General features: G+C 40.3%; 2 protein-coding genes across 2 annotated transcripts in view; one reads left to right on the top strand and one right to left on the bottom strand.

Annotated features, from left to right (window-relative positions):
- The window catches only part of LOC124258549 (protein O-linked-mannose beta-1,2-N-acetylglucosaminyltransferase 1-like), a 39,773-nt gene extending 30,885 nt beyond the window's left edge, over positions 1-8,888 (bottom strand). Inside the window, exons 1-8 of the mRNA XM_046692617.1 lie at positions 8,806-8,888; positions 7,144-7,288; positions 6,259-6,336; positions 5,434-5,475; positions 4,968-5,070; positions 3,855-3,913; positions 2,742-2,792; positions 2,443-2,524 (exon numbers count right to left, since the gene is read on the bottom strand). Coding sequence (XP_046548573.1) covers positions 2,443-2,524; positions 2,742-2,792; positions 3,855-3,913; positions 4,968-5,070; positions 5,434-5,475; positions 6,259-6,336; positions 7,144-7,189 — 461 coding nt within the window. The 5' untranslated portion in view covers positions 7,190-7,288; positions 8,806-8,888. The remainder of the gene's footprint in view (positions 1-2,442; positions 2,525-2,741; positions 2,793-3,854; positions 3,914-4,967; positions 5,071-5,433; positions 5,476-6,258; positions 6,337-7,143; positions 7,289-8,805) is intronic.
- Positions 8,889-20,091: 11,203 nt separating this feature from the next.
- The window catches only part of LOC124258560 (dual serine/threonine and tyrosine protein kinase-like), a 41,964-nt gene continuing 39,422 nt past the window's right edge, over positions 20,092-22,633 (top strand). Inside the window, exon 1 of the mRNA XM_046692624.1 lies at positions 20,092-20,379. Within this exon, the coding sequence (XP_046548580.1) occupies positions 20,250-20,379 (130 nt within the window). The 5' untranslated portion in view covers positions 20,092-20,249. The remainder of the gene's footprint in view (positions 20,380-22,633) is intronic.

Raw genomic sequence — 22,633 nt, 5'->3', positions numbered from 1 at the left:
TGAAATCCAAACTATGTATTTTGTAGTCCACTTTGCGCGACTTAGGAGCCTTAATAGTAGTATTGAGAGACAGTTTAGCAAAGTCGGCATCCAAAGGGGACACAGCATCGGCCACCATCGGGTGAGGCGGGAGGAGTAACTCAGGAGAAGACCGAATAGCTTTCGGGTTGTCAGAGCCTGAAGAGGGAGAAGGACAATCCAGCAGCATGTCGGCAATCCAGTCAAACACAGCAGATATGGGGAGGTAAGTACCCCCATCATCCTCCTCTTGTAACATCCCCTCGTTATAATCGGGAGAAAAATAGCGCTCCTAAGTGTCCTCCCAGGACACGGTAGTAGCATTATACCATTGGCCAGAAGCAGCAGGGGTCGGGTGCTCAGATGACAGCTGAGAAACAGCACTAAAGATAACTGTAGGGGAACGTGGTCGTCGCAGCGAGTGGCAAAAAGGAGGCAACCTCGAACGGGACCAACGGTAGCGCCTCCCACGAGTCGGTGACCTGGACCGCCTCTCCATATCATTGGAACGTCTGGGAGAGCGAGACCTGCTATCAGACCGACGATGGCGATGATTAGCATCAGAACTATGACGAGGACTCCTAGAACGATATCGAGGAGACCTAGAGCGAGATCGCTTAGAACGATGGGAGCACTCAGCTTCCTGGCGTCGGGAACACTCTTCCAAAAACTGACGCTGTAAATCCTCCTCTCCAGACATCGTAGACAACAGGTGCCTTCTTGGGGATACAGTAGTCTGATAACGGCGTCGGCATCGGTGTGCTGGTTGATGCAACAATCCAGCAACGTCAGAGCTAGGTGAGATGGCCGGCGGCGCTGGAACTGCACTGGGAAACGCAGAAGTCAGCGCTGGGACAGCGCTAGGTAACGAGGGTGTCAGCGCTGGAACGGCGCTAGCTTGGGCTGCAACTACTGCAGGCAAGAGGAGCGTCCTTAGAAGCTTCTGCACCTCCGGATGAGATAAGGCGTCCGGCCGAGATAAGTCAACGAAGGCGTCAGACGGACACTGGGCTTCAGGCGTCAGCATTCACGGTCAGGTGTAGACGTCTGTTCTGCTAAAGGAGAGGAGTGTCCGTCCGGCGTTCGTGGAAGAGAAGATCAGGACCCAAAAGAAGAAGCAGGTGAAGACATCTTCCTCTTACGTTGTGACAACCGTTTCTTCTTAGCGGCAGTATAAGCCTTAAAATCAGCGACGGACAACGGAGTGCAAAAATGACAAGGCTCAGCGAGCGAACAGGAAACTGAAACGCAGTCCGGGCACCAAGGGTGGGGATCCCTAGCAGACTTCTGCACCTTGCAGATGCGGCAAAACTGACAGGTCATGCACACAAAAGCTGTAACACGCGGAAAAGTGAAACGTAAGCAATACGTAAACACACAGAAAAAAACAAACCTGCAGAGAAAATGGAAACCCCCCTGCAGCAAGAATGGGCACGCCCAAGCAGGCGGAACAGTAAAGTAAACAACCTAGATGGCTGCCCCCACTGAGCCGAGAAGAGTGTGAAACAAGCACAAATTAGGCAATAATATCAAGATACACAAAACCAAGCATGAACATTATGGTGAAAGAGACATAGGAGTATACAATACACCAAACATGCCTAGCGAAGTGACACTCGCGACTCGGGAACACACCCCACACCGAAGTGAGAGACACGAGGCAGCCAGGTAAGTGAAGTTTACTTTAATCATGTTCGTCACCCACACAGAGAAGAATATAGGATATAAAAAGCATACATACCAAGAACAAACAAGAACTTTAATATCTGAAAGTATCAGCAGGTAGCAAACTAGCGAAATCAAAAATGTCTGACACGAAGTGCGCTTGAAGTAAAAGTGACTGCGCGGGAGGGGAGATCATGTCACTTCCATTCCTGTTCACTCGTCGATACTTGAGGCAGCCATTCTAGAGAATGACGAATCAACGACTGTCTGATCTCTTTTAAGCGGAGCTTGAGGTAATATGCATAAGACCTATGGTAAGGTAAGTTCAAAACTCATGTATTATTTGTGTGTAAACAATATGCAACCATAAAAAGCACATATATTTTCAAACATGTAACATCAGTATCACATCAGTCTGTTATATATATTATGGCATCAGATAAATGTAGTGTTGTCTATGATATTGGTCCGTTCTTACTTAAGGTGTATAAACCTAGAATTGCCCTTACACGTGAAAGGGTCGTGTGATAAGTGTACATATCACAGGTAAATCCATATGCCTGACAACTCTTGCATGGAATAATTCATGGACTCTATATTGTGTATTTATGCGTGGATTGTGAAAGTTAATCCAAGGTTGTAACAGCCTTGATACTGGAATAAAATGTCTGTCTGTCTGTTAAAAGGACCAACTTACTTCCAAGGACAAACACACCATGAAAAGACAACCCACTGTGACTCATCTCAAGGGCAACTCACCTTGAGGAGACTTCATCGTAACTGCTCATGATTACAACTGTCTCTGCTGGCATCTTCTTGAGGAATCTTATCAACCCTGAGTCTGAAAAAGGTTCAAGAACGTACCTTAAATATCTGTCAGCTTTGTCCTACCTTCTCAGACAACATACGTCATCAGGACATGGATAAGATTAAATTATATCATTCTCCTCATTCCACGACAGTTACAAGCCACATGGTTAAACATTCACTTAATGAATGCTCCCACAATTATTTTCAACATTTTTAATACTGCACATAACAAAGAAAGTAAAACTAACCTTCCACATAGGTGTCAAATGTTTTAATATCTGTCACATCAAATGTTTTCTCTGAAAAATATAACAAAATATGTACATAGCTAATGCATATATATAAGTATTGTTCTTTGCTGGGTCTATGACATCAAGATTTTACCGGACACAAAATACCACACATACAACATGAGTTTGGACAAGTTGCACTGCAGGTCCCATGGCATGTAAAGATATCATAAAACAGAATTCAATTCTGACCGTACCAGGTAGCATCTCCATGTCTGAGTCAACTTTCACTGTCCATGTCTGAGTGAGCAGTGTTCACGAATGCTGTTTCAAAGTAACAGGACATAGAGTCCTGTAAGTTTCAGATGTCTGTCTGACCCATTGAAAATTCACAGGACCCATAGAATTAAATTAAACACACATTTCAGATTTAACATTTCTTATAATTGGCATTGAAATTATTAACAAGCATAATATTTATAAACAGCAAACAAGTGTCACATGTCACATATAACAACTTCAGTCAAAGTCATTGTGAAATATACAGTCAGACATTGGGACCGACGGGTGGTAGACTTCTATTGGACCGTTGACGAATCTTCTGGATTTGTCAGGGTCAGACGCTATTCATGAATACTGAGTGAGTGATCGAATATTGTTTAACGCCACATCAGCAGTTTTGCAGCTATTCGCAGTGAGCTGTCCATGTCTAACTTTTTATCTAAATCAACATCTTGGACATGGTTTATTTCAAACAAGAAAGTCACATCCATAATTTTCATATGGTTGAAAATACTACGTTATTTGTTGCTGTACAGCAGTCAGCTTGGGAAATGCACTATGTGCACTACATGTGTACGACCCCCCAAAATCATTCCTGAAAGTCTCCAGAAGATGACAACAAAATGCTCCAGATACATACTTCGGTAATATCTACCATCTTCATGAAATCAAAACAATGGTGGATTATGAGATGGTGATGACATGACATGCACGTAATGGCACCTCAAACATGACGTCATGATATCCATGCAAGCAAAGCTAACTTACACGGTGTACCAAGATGGTGGCTGGCCAGTCTGATAGTTTACTGGGTAAAGACAAAGCATTATTCACATCATATAATCTTACCACTGATAGAGATGATGTTCAAACCCCGGCCAAAGTTCTTCATTTCCGGGCTTATTAACCTGTGAAGATATGAAATATAATAAACATACACACATGGCTTCCTTGTCAGTCAATTTTACTTCAGGAGTGAATCCTGAATTAACATTTTGTTTGTTTGTTTGTTTGTTTGTTTAACGCCGCATTCAGCAATATGGCGGCAATCTGTAAATAATTAATGGACCAGACAATCCACTGATCAACATCATGAAATACTGATCTAAGCAAATGGGATACGATCACACATGTCAAATAAGCCATCGACTTTGACCACCCGATCCCGTTAGTCGCATCTAAGTTACAACAAGCATGGGTTGCTGAAGACCAATTCAAACCCGGGTCTTCACGGGTCTGATTTTACATCATTGGCACAGTATGTGTCAGCAATGTTTAAAACTTATCACAGGAGACTACAAACAATGGGTCAGTCAAACTATTGGTTGACAGGATGCATGTTGTTGTTTAAAATCAAACAAACAAAAAACAAAACAAAAAATGTCATGTCATGTCATCTCATAAGACACTCAAATCTCAAGTAACATGTTTTATGTAAAACTCCATGAAAGTAAGAGTGAATGAATGAGTGAGTTTAGTTTTACGCCCCTCTCAGCAATATTCCAGCTATATGGCTGTCTGTAAATAATCGAGTCTGGACCAGACAATTCAGTGATCAACAGCATGAGCATCGATCTGCACAATTGGGAACCGATGACATGTGTCAACCAAGTCAGCGAGCCTGACCACCCGATCCCGTTAGTCGCCTTTTACGACACGCATAGTCGCCTTTTATGACAAGAATGGGTTGCTGAAGAAAGTAAGAAAGATAAGATAAAATCATGCTAAAGAATGACCTGAATCAACCTTTAACAAAATGACTGAGTATAGTGTTACACCACTTTTAGCAACTATCCAGCAGTATCATGGCGGATACACCAGAAATGGGTTTCACACATTGTACCCATGCAGTGAATCGAACTTTGATCTCCGATGTGATAAGCATACGCTTTAACCACTAGACTATCCCACCTCCCTTAAACAAAGTAAGAAAAGCAACTGAGTAAGATCACGTGTACTGACACTTCTCCCTCAAAGCAGATGGTTGGCCCAGCCTTGTTGCCATCTCCAGTCCGCACATAGAATGCAAGTTGGTTGTTCTCACACTTCACTCCACATCGTGAATCTGGAGAAAAACATTATGCAATAATGTGTTCAGGCAAAGCTGTATAAAACAAATATGCACAAATATTACACAGAGTGATTAAATGTGTTTGTTCTCAGTTTAACACTGCATTCAGCAATATTCCAGGCGGTCTGTAAACAATCGAGTCTGAACTAGACAATCCTGTGATCAACAACAAGAGCATCAGTGTCCCCAATTGGGTGTGATGTTTGAATGGCATCTTTATTAGAAACTGAGACGAATACAGCAATGAGCGTGTGTGTTTTTCATTTACTGAAAAATCTGAACACAAACCAAACAGCGTTAATTTTTTCCCAAAGATGTATAGTTTATCCATTCACCATAATCTGATGAAGTGATTACCTGACAGGTTCCATGAGCCCCGAACATCCCATATTTGCCGATCTGAAAATAGAAAGATACCACCATACTAAGCCATTATTCACATATGATTCTGAACACACATTTAGTTTAAGGGAAGTTTAACCCCACACTCAGCAATGTTCCATCTATGTGACTCTCGTCTGTAAATACTCGAGTCTGGACCAGACATGATTATTGATCTATGCAAATGGGGTGCGATGAGATGTTTCAGTCTAGTCCCTTTTGTCACCTCTTACAAGCAAGGGTTGCTGAACACAACCATCTATATAACCCAGATTTTCACGGATAACGAACATTTGTGCACGTAAAACTGATGCAACTGGGTGAGGTGAGATGAAATTGGGTTTAACGTCGTGCTTGAGAATATTTCGCTCATATGAGGACGTGCATGCATGTGTATGTGTATGTGCGGCTGCTTGTACTAGCCCAGACTTAAGCTGGTGTTATAGTGCTAGCCCACTGAGATACCATGCCGCAGTGAAGCATGAACACCCCACTCAGACACATTATACTGACTCCGAGCCGACCAGTCCTTGTTGTACCCATTAATGCCGAGCGCCAGGGAGGGACCAACAAGTACCATAGTTTAACGTCTTTTGGGTATGACGCGGTCGGGGATCGAACCCGCGACCTTCCACTCTCCAGGCGGACACTCTAACCACTACACCACGGAGGCGGTCAGATTAATTAGAACTACAGGACATCAGCAAAGTTATGGAGAAATTGCATATCAACCATGACTCACAGATAACTGTAAACAACAAACACGTCTTGTTTCAAGTGTGATTAAGAACATAAACTTACTTGATCCAGCCAGTATTGCCTGTACACAGTACAGAATGACTACCACACATACAGCAATCAGCATAAACCTCCTCATCCCTGAAACAGACATTGATAAGGTCACTCAGAAAACAGCAGATAATCATTAGGGTTTAGTGCTGGAGTGATTGATCGAATAACCGGTTGATCAATCAATCGATCTCGCTTGTGTCAGCAATTATCAGCTCCGGAGATTAATTGATATTCATTAAACAATGAAACATCAACCTAACTTTAGAAAGTATGTTTCTTATTGTTATGTTTGTTAAATCAAGACATAAACAACTGATAAAGTTTCCTGATTTGTAAAATGTAAACAGCACTTGCGTGCATGTCTGAACAGGAAGTACCTCGATCGTCTTGATCATGCCTGTTTGCATCATGTTATAACTTGTCCGATTATTGCTCACATCAGTTTTGTGGTGGGGTTTATGATTATCAAGCTGCATATTGTGAGTGATAACCAGCATTATTAGAGCTGCCATTATGCATTCAAATTTACACTTGACGATACAATATTCACAATAGCTACCCAATCATTAACTCATGATTCATTCTGCATCAATTTCCAGCAGGAAATCTGTTCAAAATACCATCACAATTATCACTATAATTGCTTAATGCTCATAGAAAATGGCTAAGTTAATCCATAATGAGATTATTCCATGTTCATGATAAGTCTTTGTAATCTCATTTGCCTTGAGAAGTTTTTCTTCAAGTAATGTGCCAATTCTATAGTATCATGGAGATGTTTCACAATGAATATCTGCAAACTATAGAAATCTGAAATTGAACCAAATGTGCTGAGTTAGAGCGTTGTGTTTTCAAGCTACTTAAAAAATCAATATTCAATTAATCATATCCCACCTCCAAATTTCTTGATGACGAGTCGTCGAAGTCCCCGTACCATCATGGTGACGGTGTCGTGGCGCTGCTGCTGCTAGAACCTCTCCTCTTGCTCTTCTTGGCCATACTGTTACACTTTCTTTCTCACTGCTGATTTCATGCTATGCTGAAAGCAAAGTAGGAAAAAGGTATTAAAATTAGTCCGTTTGACTTCATTTCAGACTGATGAATTGCTCACTAACACAAAATCTAATAAATGCAACAAAATCAAACTTTGCACAGTCACATGAAATCGACGACCAACTCTGATGATTTGTGTCATAATTTCGGACACCCGAATAAAAACGTTGTTTAACAAATGATCATTATTTTGTTGTCACTTCTCGCTATTTCTTACGAGGGGGACCACTTGCTGGTAGAACAGCCAGGTAATCAACAAGTGTGTGCATAGAAATTTCAATTTCACAAGTACAACTAGCTCACCTAAAGTCACTTGCCAAAGGAGACACCACACATACTTCAGCAACATGTGCTTTAGTGTCCGACAAAATTAAAAGCCAAGGAAACTGGTCACTCTCCACAACCAACACTGTGCTGAACTGCCCCTGATTTATGATGCTGTTCACAAGACTGTGTGCCTCCACAAAACAAACTATTGCATGAAATTTAACCCTCTAGCAGTGAAAATGAAAACGAGAGAAAATAGTTTGCAGTTTCTCAAAACATATTGCACAACAGTATGCTATTAAACATGGGGATCGCCTCCATGGCTTAGTGGATGCCCAGAGAATGGGAGGTCAATAGAGGTTAAAAGATAATACTTTATAGAGTACTTTTTGCTGCCTTGTCTAGCACTATTTTTGCATAAATGGGATAAACAAAAGACTTGTTGGCTCTGAATCAGTCACAGACAGACTGCTTTAAAAGCAAAAGTCAAAGCACCCAAAATAACAAAATATGCCAGATGGTAAGTGAATGTCATCTTTTAACAAGCGTTGACAATATGCACATAACATATCACAGTATCAACTATCCCTGTCCTTGAACATTATATTTGTCTTCCTGTTGACTTAAAACTAAATGTTTGAATTCAAAAACATGATGTCTTATTCTCACGTCTTTCTCCTGAACACATTGTATTTTGAACATGTTCTCTGTGACCATTTTCTCTACATTGTTTCAGATTAGAAGTTGACCTTTAATTTTAGACAATGAAATACAAAGAGAGGTCTGTAAGAACAACACGTGACAATCAAACAAAACATCATCATTATATCAAATGACAAGCAAAAATATATGCGAGGTCATCCTACCTAACTGCCCTCTGTGTACAATATTGTGCAGTTCAAGTGCCCGTTGTGTATAATCACTGTATGTGGTGCAAGTTAGTTTTTCTTATGAAAATGAAAGGGTTCGAAACAGGTGTTGAAATAGCAGAAAAAGTATGAGCTGAACAATAGACAGCAAATTCCCATTGGAACTGATTTAATATATTTGAACAAGACAACTGATTTCGTCCAAAATGGGATAGGCTGGTCTCGTTCACGGCTTCAGATTTCGATGTTTTGGTTAATTTCTGTCTGTAGCAACAAATAATCACAAAATAATTACCCATCATCAATTGTTTTTTCAATAGTAATCGGAAACCAAACATCATTTATTTGAAATAAGTACTAATTATACCTTAAACTCGGGTAAAAGTTCGCATAATGTCCATCTCGGGGCGAAGATGAAGAAGAGGAATCGCCATTCCCAAGGGCAATAACTCTGCCCATTGTCATGTGATGCATACCTCTAAGCATTATTGTGGCAAAAATGAGATTTGAAAATAGTTGCAAGAAATAAAGCGTCTTATGAAATAAGGAGTACTTGATGTAGACCCTTGACTAAAATACTCTTAACGTGGAATATCAAGGAAGAAATGTAAAGTAAGCCGATCAACCCCTAAAAGCAGTCGGAAACTGAAATGTAGGTAAAGCCTGAGTTACCACACGCAGGCCTGGTATCACAGTCAGCCTCATGCAACAATGGTTTCGCCGTTTTTAATAAATACTACTGAATGCAATTAAACTTTAGGAAACCTGATTCAATCGCGTTTGATAGGTCGTGTATAAAAAGACTACGAAAAAAAACCAGATCGTAACTGGGTAAAATAGTGCGACAATATCAGTTTACTTGGACGTACTCAATAAACAATAGATATGACACATATAGCAATTATTAGCCCCGTGTTTCGTTATGGTAAATATAAAAAAACCTTGAATATAAATAACGGCTTGATTTATTTTCACAAAAAATATCGTATCAACGTACTGATGCACGAGAGGGTTAATCATAATTTCTTTATCATAGCTGGTCATTCTAAAACGATCGTTCTGTAAGTTTAGCATCTCAAAGGAAATTTCATGAAGCATCTGGGAATATAGATGTTTAAAGATTGAAAAAACGTTTCTGGGAAGCTCATTTACATATTTATTAAACCATGACTCCAAATTATCAATTCTGGTTTGTTGCATTGATAACACTGCATAAAGTATCTATTGATGAAAGTGTGTCCACGTGACGAACGTATTTTGAGATGCCCCCCCGTCACCCATCACTTCACCTGACAGGTGTGCTGACATTGATGGGTTTGACACAGACGTTTAGACATGTCGACACTGCCACTGATGTATACTACTGCAGGGTGCACATATATCATGAATTAGAAAGGTTAGGGGGAAATGCACCCCCTCTGGATCCGCCCCTGCGCTGTCATCATGTATTAATCAGCTACTACTACCACCACCACCCGGGTTTTTTTAAGCCTGTTTATTTTTTTACAACGGAAGCTACGCCCATGGTGTGTGTGCGTGTGCGTGCGCGCGTGCGTGAAAAACGCCTTCATGTGGATGAAGAGTAATAATTTGAAATCCATAAATCATTCTGTTTTTATTGATAAAATAAACCCTCCAACGTACGTATTTACTATATAACGCCAATATGACAGCGGCCAGTAAATAATCGAGACAATCCCGTGGTTGATATAGTGAGCAATCTCAACGCAGAACAATGGCACGCCTTCATGACACTAACAGTGTTTGGTCGCCCGTGTAGATGTTACATGGCGATTCTCACCTGGTTGTGACTATTACCAGCGAAGTTTTATAAATCAAATAACGGATCGCTAAATAAAAATAAAACAGGCTTATTGCCTTGTTGCGATGTTTTCGACTATTTAAAGGCCGCAAATAACAAATGTCATATTTGGGATTACCTTCTCTCAGTAAAGTACAGATGCTAGTGTGTGTGTGTGTGTGTGCGTGCGTGCGTGCGTGTGTATGGTTTTACGACGCTTTTAGCAACATTCCAGCAATAACACGGCGGGGGGCACCAGAAATGGGCTTCACATCGTACAGATGCTTGTACTTAGTTATTTCCCTTCCGTGATTCTCCTTGTGAGGCACGGGAGAGCGGAAGGTGGCGGGTTCGATCCCCGACCGCGTCATACCAAAAGACGTTAAAATATGGTACTTGTTGGTCCCTGCCTGATTTCTCGGCATTAATGGGTATTAACGTATGCCAATAAACAAGGACTGGTCGGCTCGGAGTCAGTATACTGTGTCTGAGTGGGGTATTCATGCTTCATTCATGTAGCATGGTATCTCAGCGAGCTAGCACTATAAAACCAGCTTAAGTCTGGGCTGAGTACAAGCAGCCGCACATACACATACACACGCATGCACGTCGTCATATGGCGAAATAATCTCAAGCACGACGTTAAACCCAATTTCACCTCACCTCACCTCACCTTGTGAGGCACCTAATCGCCAGCACACAATGTCAGCAATCTTACCCACTCGGCCACCGTGGCTACCTACAAACTGCGGTAGTCTAGGCCACAGACCTTGCGTAACCCTCTGACGAGTGTAAACTGACATGGCAAATTAAAGGTGGAAATAAATATAAACTTTTCAGAATTCGCAGTTTTAAGGTGGAACATGTACGTGGCAATCCGTATTTATAATTCTATCTGTTTGAGTAATTAAGATGCTGGGTCCTTATTCTTTAAATGAAACGTAATCAGTCTGGCTGTCAACATGAGGGGCTCATTTTGCAAGTTAACTCCGTTTCCACTAATGAGTATATCAGGTGTGAAGGTCACTGAGATAACTGTTTCCGACTACGTGCACAGATAAAGATTTGTAAGCGTAGTGGTTGTGGTGGAATTGGGTTTAACGTCGTGCTTGAGAATATTTCGCTCATATGACGACGTGCATGCGTGTGTATATGTACGTGCGGCTGCTTGTACTAGCCCAGACTGAAGCTGGTTTTATAGTGCTAGCCCACTGAGATACCATGCTGCAGTGAAGCATGAATACCCCACTCAGACACATTATACTGACTCCGAGCCAACCAGTCCGCGTTGTACCCATTAATGCCGAGCGCCAGGCAGGGACCAACAAGTACCATATTTTAACGTCTTTTGGTATGACGCGGTCGGGGATCGAACCCACGACCTTCCGCTCTCCGGCGGACGGACGCTCTAACCACTACCCCACGGAGGCGGTCTGTAAGGGTAGTCTAAAACCCCAGAATTAGACATAACTCTATGACAGTTCAAATAAAACTGCATTTGGAGACATGATATTAAGTGAAATTGAACATTCTGGTCTGATGCTCAGAGAGAATGTTACACACATTAATTTTTTTTTCAGTCCAGTTTCTCATTAAAAGTTGCTGAAAGTTTGGTCAACATTTTCCAATGGGCATATTATATTTCAATCATGATACATGAAAAACGCGTGATATGAATACTATCAATAAAGCAGCCATGGTGGCAATGTTTGGAATTAGATTGAGACACCATGGATGGGATTAATTGTACAATATGTAGCTTCCTGGGCCTTGAGGTTCTAGAGGCGATGGTGAGGGAGCAAACTAATGAGGAGATATTCGGGACAGTGTACAATGGCTCAGGTGTCCTAGCAAGTGACGGTCCATAAACTGACACGCCCCAATTTGTCCACATCCTTAATGATCAAACATTTTATAAGGATCAATGTCCAATGTCGGAAAGCAATCTTTACAGTACTTAGGATCTTCCACTTTGTAGTGCTTTCATTCTTTGAAGTTTTGGCCGCGCATAAACAGTTGTTTTGTTCAGGAACAGTCAGTTGACAGTGACAATGTATTTACATCTGTCCTGGATATTTTTCACAAATCTAGTGGCCTGCCTACACCTTAGGGAGACATGGACTCAAATACGCAATTCCATCAACTACACACGATCCACGGTGCCACCATTTCCTGAAGGAAGTTCGACAATACACGTGACCATAACTGTGACGCCTGCAGCTATACTGGATCTCGATTCTGTGGAACAACTTTTAACATTCACTGGAGTTCTCACACTTTCCTGGGCTGATCCAAATCTCTCTTGGAACAAGTCAACGTACCAGGGTGTTGATGTGATTGATATTGAGCCACAGGCAATGTGGACACCGACCATTTATTTTGTGAATGAAGAAAGTGATATTAATCTATCTGTCTCTCGACTATTTGAAATAAGTTTACAACATAATGGACCATTTATGCCACTACAGTGGACAAGTTCATGACAATATGTGTGACTGATGCATTTCAGTTACCATTCGACAAACAAAACTGTCACCTGAGCTTCACTACCCCAAATTGGTACATAAACCTATCCATTGCTTCGCAACCTAGCTATTTGTACGATTCCCTTCTTATGGCAGAGTCTGAATGGTCCCTTACGCAAATGACAAGTGATGCCAAAGGTCTTAGAATTGATAGAATTCAATCAATAACCTTGACCCTTGAGAGACAAAGTCTTTTCTACGTGTTAAGCATAATTATTCCAATGGACATAACCTCCACCATGAATGCTTTTGTATTCATCCTTCCTGCAGATTCCGGAGAGAAAGTATCCTTTCTGGTTTCCATCTTTGTGTCACATGCTGTGTTCCTCAACTTTGTCTACGACATCATGCCAAGGACATCCACCAGAGTTCCAAAGATCATGATCTATCTCATCTGTATCCTCCTTCAAAGCTTCCTGGCACTCCTGGCTGTCACAACAACTCTCAGGATCAGGAACAACCAACTCCAGGGAGATCACAAGAGAGTTTCAACTGTGGCAGACAAGACAGGGGGGGATAACTCCACAGAGGTGTCCAAGATGAAAGAAGACTCCACAACTTGGATGCTCAGAAGATGGAGTACATCCTCTTTGTGGTATTTCTATTGATTGCCTTCTTCAACATGGCTGTTTTCATTAAGTAGCCTGTTCCGGTACGCAAACTTGCATTTCACTTAACTGAATCTTCAAAGATGTACATTCAACTCTGCATTTGAGAGATAGAGAATTGATGACCTCCTTCATATTGATTTTGCCTATGTCCATCTGTTTGAACATTCTCGTGAATACATGTACTTCCTTGATACATGCGTGAAAAGTTCCCCATCTTAGTGCAGGAAGGTAGACATGACAAGAAGGAAAACTATACTTTGACTTTGACATGATAAAGGACACCCTTGCCTCTTACTTGGAACATCTTGCTGGGGATAGTTTTTCATTTATCAAACCTCTAGTTGTTGATTAGTATAAATTAGTATTTTCATACCAATGCAAAATGTGAACCCCCTCTAAGGGATGAAGAATTTGGGGAAAATCGTTGTTTTTCAGTTATAACTTGCAGTCATAAATTGAAGAAGCTAACCAGGTTTGTTATTTCAAGTTCATTTATGTGAATTGACATGTTTAAGATGTTAAATGTATGACTAAACATGACACTTTTACGGAAAACAAATGTTTTTGTTTCATCGACGATGGACATGTGATGACATTCAGGGAAAGGGCGTTTAGTCTATATAGTTGATGGACGTTGGTCTGATAGTTAAAGCCGCACTTTGTACGAATACGATGACATGTGTCAACCACGCCTGCGAGCCTGACCACCCGATCCCGTTAGTTTTTTTATTTTGACATCAAAAATATTTTCCGAACCGAAGCGACGGAAGTACGTTGCCAACCTTTGCTCTCTTCGCTCGAATAAATAGCAAGACTGGTCATTTTTCTCTGTGTTGCGCAACCCTATTTGTGCTGAAGTTTGTCTGTGCGTGAGCGATGTACGATTTTATGCAATTAAGGGGGAAGTAACTCCACACAGCCTGCTTCATGTATATGTCGTTTCCTTGGTATGCCTTGCCTGAGTTAGGTTTTATGCCGCTTTGAACAATATATATATCCAGTTATATCACGTTTGTTTGTTGCTTAATGCCGAGCTCAGCAAGTCTGGAGCAGACAATCTTGTGCTTGACATCATTGAGCATTGATCTACAAAATTGGGATACAATGACCTGTATCAACCAAGTCAGCGAGCTTGACCATCCGATGCTGTAAGTCTCCTTTTACGACAAGCATGGGCTACTGGAGGCCAGTTTTAACTCAAGGTTGTGACTTGTGTACAGTCCATGGTCAAATTTCGAATCATGAATTATTGACTAGTTGGATGTTGACTGTGAGTGACATGTACACTGTGACAAGTGACAAGGTGAAGAGGAGGATGCCAGTCAAATCGCCCCAGCTACAAAATGCTCCAGCAAATTTGGTCAAAATGCCCCAATTTATTTATGATTAAAGATATAATGCATATAATAATAAACACATTATATAAACATTTCATTACATTCTTTACAAAAGAATTAACAACATGCAAATAATTGGTATTACAGTGTTGTCTATACAAGAATGTTACTTTCGCTCCTTTCAGTTTACTAATGGAACATTCATCAGACATATTACTACATAAAAATATAATGTCGAAGTTGACAAAAACTATGCATTTATGGCCTATATTCAATCATTTAAAATAAATTGGGGCATTTTGACTATATCCCATTTGGGCAATTTGACAAACACATCCGGGGCATTTTGACCAAATTTGCTGGGGCATTTTGTAGCTGGGGCGATTTGACTGGCAGCCGAAGAGGGCAGTCATCCACGAAATTAGCAAATGAATATTTATCAGCATTAAGACCGGCCATACATCCGCATCATGTTTTAGGTTGTATTATTCAAAAGATAGGATAATTGGATGTTTTATAAGGGCTATGTCTGCCAACAGCAGAACCATAATTATTGATTATAAACACCTGGACCTCGAGCTCCAGCGCATGAAGTGTATTAAGAGATCTGTAATGCGATACGTGGATGAGTGACAGTGTCGTCCGGACCTTGAACCTTGGACAGGCTGGACAGGTTCGCTCACTTGCACTCTAAGATTCGGCAAGGCTATTGACCCATTACGGTTATAGATTTGTTTTAGCATCACATACTTGAAGAGTAGTGAACCGATGGAAGGAATGCCGTACTTACAAAAATACCATATAGCCTGTTTTACTAACAGTACAATGAGTGAGTGAGTTTAGTTTTACGCCGCCCTCAGCAATATTCTGGACCAGACAACCCAGTGATCAGCAGCGTGAGCATCGATCTGCGCAATTGGGAACCGATGACATGTGTCAACCAAGCCAGCGAGCCTGACCACCCGATCCCGTTAGTCGCCTCTTATGACAAGCATGGGTTACTGAAGATCAATTCTAACCCGGATCTTCACGGGTCAACAGTACAATGAACCAATCTATCACGTAAATCAGTGACATCTTCAGGCTCATATATTGTTACCGTGTTATAAAAAATGTAAACTGACTCAACATTTCAATTACTTGTCAATTGTTTTCGATTTTGTATAAACATTTCATAACGTTGTTGTTTTGACAATCTAATCAGAGATGTAGCCCAATATACCGATAAACCTTATCGGCAAGGGATTGGGAGCCCGAATGGTTGAGTGTTGTTTTGCGCCTGTTGTTTATAGTGAGTGAGTGAGTTTTGTTTTTACTCCGCTTTTAGCAATATTAGAGCAATATCATGGCGGGGGACACCAGAAATGGGCTTCACACATTGTATCCATATAGGGAATCGAACCCGGGTCTTCGGCGTGACGAGCGAACGCTTTAACCACTAGGCTACAATACGATGCTTGTTTTTATCTCTTTGATGTTTCCCAACCCCTTTCAAAGTTTGCATTACACAAAAACAAAAAAAACAACAACAACACACTAACAAATACAGACAGGAAGACTGTTTATCTTTGTTTCATCTGACTTATACATATAAAACGTTATATGTACAATGTGATATAAAATGAGAGACAAAAGGTGTTTGAAAATAATATTTGTAAAACATCCCGAACAAAACACACTGTTTGATACAGCACAATTTACATAAAATACAGAAAGCAATAAAAACATGGAAGTCAACTCTGATATAAAGTGTTATTTCATGGTTTTGAAACTGACAAACGCTTAAAATGGATGTCCGTGTTCATATCACTTACAACACCAAGTATAAGGAGATTAGTTGTGTGGCGTCAGCTTCCAGATTTAACGGGACTTGTGAGTCAGGAGCACCTGCTATAACTGTCATAATGTACCGTTACTGATAGACAGACAGACAGGAGGAGTTTATTTCAGTGTCACAATATAGGCCACATCCGTAATAATATATCATTTAGCAGAATAACGAATGAATAACATATCAACCAGCCTAAATTATTATGAGACACTGTCTCTAAAATGTAGCAGTAGATATGTATTAAAACCTAATACAGTACTGACTGACTGACTGACTGAGTTTGGTTTTACGCCGCTTTTAGCAATATTCCAGCAACATCACGGCGGGGACACCAGAAATGGGCTTCACACATTGTGCCCATGTGGGGATTCGAACCCGGGTCTTCGGCGTGACGAGCCAACGCTTTAACCATTAGGCTACCCCACCGCCCCAAAAACCTAATAAAGTGAGATAAGAGAAAAGAGTAATTCAAATAAAACTGTATATGCTATTAATGGCTTTAGTAACAGATGGCTCGGCAATAACATTATTGTAATAACCTTATGTGCAATGTTTTGCTGAGGACGCGATCTAAGATTTGGTAAACATGACACCGAAACATAACATGAATCTCATTCTCTATAGGTACAGAGATAGGTAAAAACGCACGACGATGGTGAATACCCGATCAAGAAGATGCATACGTGATTTGTTCGCGTTTTCAAATTTAAATTAAATTTCTTTGAGTGGCATTTTAAAAGTTGGGAAGTACAGAATAGACAAACTTCTTATATTTTGAGTGCGACGTTTCGGTACAGATGATTGTACCGTTGTCAAACAGGAAAGACAACGGCGCAAGAATCTTTATCGAAACGTCGCACTCACAAAATAAAAGAAGTTGTTATCCATAAAGTTTGTCTATAAAATTTAAATTGGAAATAAATCACTCGAAATATATATCTATTTAAATATCATATATCATACGCATTAAACAGACTTACGGTTCTGGTTACATAATAACATACACGTATATACAACCTACGATAACTATATTTTTGTACACCGGAAAAGCCACCGAGAAAAAATATGAGCAGTCTGGCCTAGGAATGTGTAACAATGTGTGACAAAACAGTGCAGTAATCAGAGAATGTCAAGGTCACGCCGGTAAGGTTCTATCTCGACATTCAACCAAATAGCCGAGACACTGATGCGGTCCTATAGGTGAAGCGATGCAGCGTGATATACGATGAGTCATGTCTTGACTTTCGCATCGCGGCTCTCGGCTAACATTCAACCAGCCCGTGACACTGAGCTCAGGTGAGAGCCGAGCGTGATATACGAGTGTACTTTTGTTTTTTCGCCTTTTCGAACCGGGTTATCAAAAAGACTGATAAAACCCGTTTCCGCAAACAACAAAAAAGATTTCAGAGACGACAGGCTATCGGATTTCAAGTTAACATCATTGTAGAATGTATAGATTTCGTTGCTCTGTTAAAAAAACTGGTTCGATGACATTTTTTCAGTACATTATATGAGGGCTCGTGAATGCGACTTCCCGGAGAGTGTAATGTGTATGGTACTTAATTATTGTTACCGTTCCTTGTTCTCGGCTGAAGGGAAAAGGACAAGGACTGGTGGTCACGGTGTCAGCATACTGTGTCTGAGAGGGGGGTTATCTCAGGGGCTGGGGCAAATACAGCTTTTTGAAAAGTGTGTGGGGGGTGGTGGTGTTGTTGTTGTTGTTGTTGTTAGCACAGGTCATTTCAATAGTCTCCCAGCATACACAACCCCCACCCCCACCCCCTCTGGATCCGCCTATGTGATGCATGATATCTCTGTGTGGGGGTGGAGGGCACTTCACAAATTGTACCCATGGTGTGAATCGAACCCGGGTCTTGGGCGTGATGAGAGAACGCCTAAACTACCCACCTGAGGGCATTGAGATTAGCTGGATAGGACATAGCTAATTACCGAAGATTACACCGAGATTAAACAAAATCAAGTTCTACAGTCAACATCACCTTATCAAGACAGTGTTTGTCACCATCTCTTCCCGGTTTGTTTTTCTTAATCTCTGTTGTTTAATGTCAACCCTAAACACAAGAATATATGACAGCGGGGCGGTAACCTTGGGACATGTGTTATCACAAGATATAGGCATGCTGAGTGCACTTATATACACAAAGAACTTAATTAAGCACCCCCTGCATTTTTGCAGTGAAAGGTTTTCCACACGTACATCAAATTTCTCGTGGTGACCACGAATCGATGGAAAAACATGAGTTTTTTTCTGACCCGTATGATTCTCTGACTCATAACAAACGACAAAATTATTGGAATCCATGTGATTTTATGATGATAATTGCTCATTTTTTAAAGACACACTTTTAAACCATGTCTGTACATGTATGACCCTGGAATGTTAAATGATGAATTTATTGGTGAATGTGGACATTTAAAATGTCATTTCGCATGTCTTACACGATTCAAGGTCAATACCGAGTGTAACCTCCGTGTGACTGTATGACAGCCAGCACTCTCCAGGGGCGTAGCTACCATTATAAGAAAAAGCCCGGGCTTACACATGATTTTTGCTAAAAAGGTTGGACAAGCCCTCAGTACTATCTAAATGTAAAGCTTTGCAACCCATAGGCGGATCCAGAAGGGGTGCAGGGTGCACGCCCTTTGTTCTGAAATTTTATTTGATGACCATTGAAACTCGGGTGAAAATGAAATGTATGCAATAGTATGCACCCTCCCTTTCTAAAAATGCTGTATCCGCCCCTGCAACCTATCGGGCTTACACGAAAAAATTGGCTTGCTACGCGCCTGTTCTCCTCCTCATACCCCTGTCAGCCTTCTAAGTTCTGTGTGTACATATATGTGTGTACATGAAGCTTAAATCTCGCTAAGATAAATTTGTTTGTAAAACGATTGAGAGAAATAACAGCTGTCAGGTTCAGATAAGTTTGTTCGATAAACGTAAGCTTATAATATGTAATATCAGAGACCATATAATATGGTCTCTGGTAATATCTATTTTATCGGTTTTCATTCACAACCACTTAATTCGGCGGTATGGTACGCTGGAAAGCGAATAAAATCGTATTTTGGTACAAAATCAACATTTTGCAAAAGTACATGGTGTAACCATAAATATTTCCTTCGTAATGTTTAAATATTCGATATTTCTTTAATCACTTCCTTGATAACGGTGTTAGCATCGACACCGAAACGTCGCATCTGTTGCAATAGAGAAGTTGTCTATCCATAAAACGTGTTAAACCAGAGACTAATATATAATGTGGTTCCTGGTTAAACCCTCTCCTATTCGATATTTTGTCAGTAATTTAATCTCATTCTTTTCTCATGGCTTTTTGAGATTTGTGATAGCAAATATACGAGATTCGGCAGTAAACAATGAGAACCAGGGTGAAATATTAGATGGATTCAGGTTTTAGAGCATGGGCTCCCCTATTTTAAACATTGCGCGCGTTTACTATTTCAATCAAGGGAAATAACTCCAAACAATGTGCTCGCTTCAAACACTTCTTCCGCAAACACTGGTCACGAGTGTTATACCACAAACGAAAGCGAGAGACACTTCCGACAGTCGATGTAGACTTCTCGTTTGTGGCAGTCAGTCTTTGTAGCTCAAATACAGCCATGTAGTCATGTGGCTTTGTTCAGGTGGGCATTACTAGGTAATGTCAAGCAAAACCAAGGTATGAAAATGGCTGCCAACCTGCCAAATGAGCTCCACAAGTTTTGTGGGCATGCTCAGCGACTTCGTCAAATTTTGGATGAGACTAAACGATGTTTCGAGGACATCAACAACAGTGGACAGTTCAACGGAAGTGAGTAATGACTACAGTAACAAACTGTCATTTGATCAATTCATGACTATATTTAGTATTTTTCACGTCTGATTTGTCTGTAATACTAACTTGGTGACAGTGTAGTTGTGCCACACCCTTCAACATGTTGTTTTTGTTGTTTAATATGTCACAACTTTTGTTTCAAAACATTCACTGATTCAGTGAAAAAATATGTGAAATGCATGTATATTACAGTATCATTGTATGGAGAACATTTGAACATGCTTGATGTTTTATTTGAAACTTTAAAAAACTTAGGATTCATTACTTTCAACACAAATCATTATTTTTAAGCTATTAATTTTATTTTCAAGCTTGTGTGAAAACTGGTTGCTGATAGCTGACTTGAAACGTTCTGGTCACTCAGATTTTCTTAGGTTTACTGATTTATGTTTAGTGTAGAATTTGCGATGTAGAGGCACTGATTCAAGACTAAGAGTCTCTCATTGCAAAAGGGGGCGGTGGGGTAGCCTAGTGGTTAAAGCGTTGGCTCGTCACACGAAGACCCGGGTTCGATTCCCCACATGGGCACAATGTGTTAAGCCCATTTCTGGTGTCCCCCGCCGTGATATTGCTGGAATATTGCTAAAAGCGGCGTAAAACCAAACTCAGTCAGTCAGTCATTGCAAAAGCTTTCCTGCTTAGCTTAGAGTGGACATGGACTGATTCTGTGTGACATCTGCCTGTGACATCTTTTGCCTGCTGGCAGTTTAAACCGTTAGTACTGTAAGGTCACAGCTGGTTCATGACGTCATGATTATGTGGGGAAAGAGTAATGAATGCTGAAACTTTGATTCGATTATCATTCCTTCTATTCAAAATAGAATGCCATCATATATACATTTAGGTTCTATAAAAATGATAAATGATGGATTGAAGTAGCAGGTGTCCAGTTGCAAAATGTGAATTATTATTTGGATAGATTCATTTTGACAGAACATTATGCATGCCTTTGACATGACAGCCAATGTTATGATAATATGAGATTTCTATAAAATATGAACAGGTACTTTGGAAAAGTCAATCTCTTGCAGCTTTCCAGATTGGGAAGTCATATTTAACGTTTGTTACAAAATTCTATTGCAGGATAATAATTAAACATGGGGCCCAGTAGTACGAAATTTGAATGTATAGTTGCTTTAAATTTTGTGTGTGTAACCTCACTCAATTCACTTTATATATGTGCAGAAATTCAGATTAATGTTTTTGGAAGAGTATGAAGTATGCAATTAATGAAGGTGTCCCTTTAACATTTCATTGGAGATCTCATTGATTAGTGTTTTAGAAATCGATAACAATAGTAACAATAATATAGGCAGGATAGTTTATGGATGACAACTTCTTTATTATATTGTGATGAAACATTTCGGGATATATATTCATATACCATTGTTCCCTGTAGATGCCTTTCATAAAACTGCTGAATCAGTCTTTATATGCCTTTAATATTTATCATTATTACAACATTATGGCGCATTTGAATTAGGTTTACTCAACATGTGTTAATAATATGAATTATACAATGTATTGTAGAAATGTAAAATAGGGATACTGTTGAATTTAGAAGACTTGGTTTTACTTGTAAAGATTGTTTCAGAAAATATGATCTGATCATTGTAATCATGTTCTTCAGTAACGTTTGAAGTCAGAACTCCCAGACTCTCTGTTAAAATCTTTCACGCTGTGTACGGTACCAAAACAGTTGTTACAATTAATACGAAATGTTCAGAGAATATATATAAATAGCAATGAAAGCTCAGGTTAATACAATAAAGTGTTGGGTTCAAGTGCTTCCCGATTAAGGTAGTATCTCAACACAAGGTTTGTATTATTGAATAAAGGTGAGCTTCAGTGCCTCTGGGCCCGTTCCTCACTCAAAGCGATCGTAGCGTTACGACAGTCGTAGGTCTATGTTAAAGTATGGAAGTTACGACCATCTTTGTGCTACGATCGCTTTGAGGAACTCGCTTTGGTACTCAGGGTATGCTCCATGGATGAAACATTCTCATCGCCATCAAAACAGTATTATGAGTGATTGAAACTAATGGAAATCTGTGAGTTATTAAAGAAGTGGAAGTTTCAAGTTTGAGTGGGTATGTACTCGGAAGTAACACGTTATCATTTCCTTATGGAATGTAGCAAAGTTTCATGTTGTACTTCCACGACATATCTGATAATTTATTGTTGGCTAAAATGAACATAAGTCTTGTAAAGATCCGGGTTACATTGGGTC

This window comes from Haliotis rubra, unplaced genomic scaffold (genome assembly GCF_003918875.1).
Source record: "Haliotis rubra isolate DU_JTF1 unplaced genomic scaffold, ASM391887v1 Scf698, whole genome shotgun sequence".
In the NCBI taxonomy this organism is placed as follows: Eukaryota; Metazoa; Mollusca; class Gastropoda; order Lepetellida; family Haliotidae; genus Haliotis; species Haliotis rubra.
Note: the sequence above shows the minus strand (reverse complement) of the source record. Positions and strands in the feature narration are given on the sequence as shown.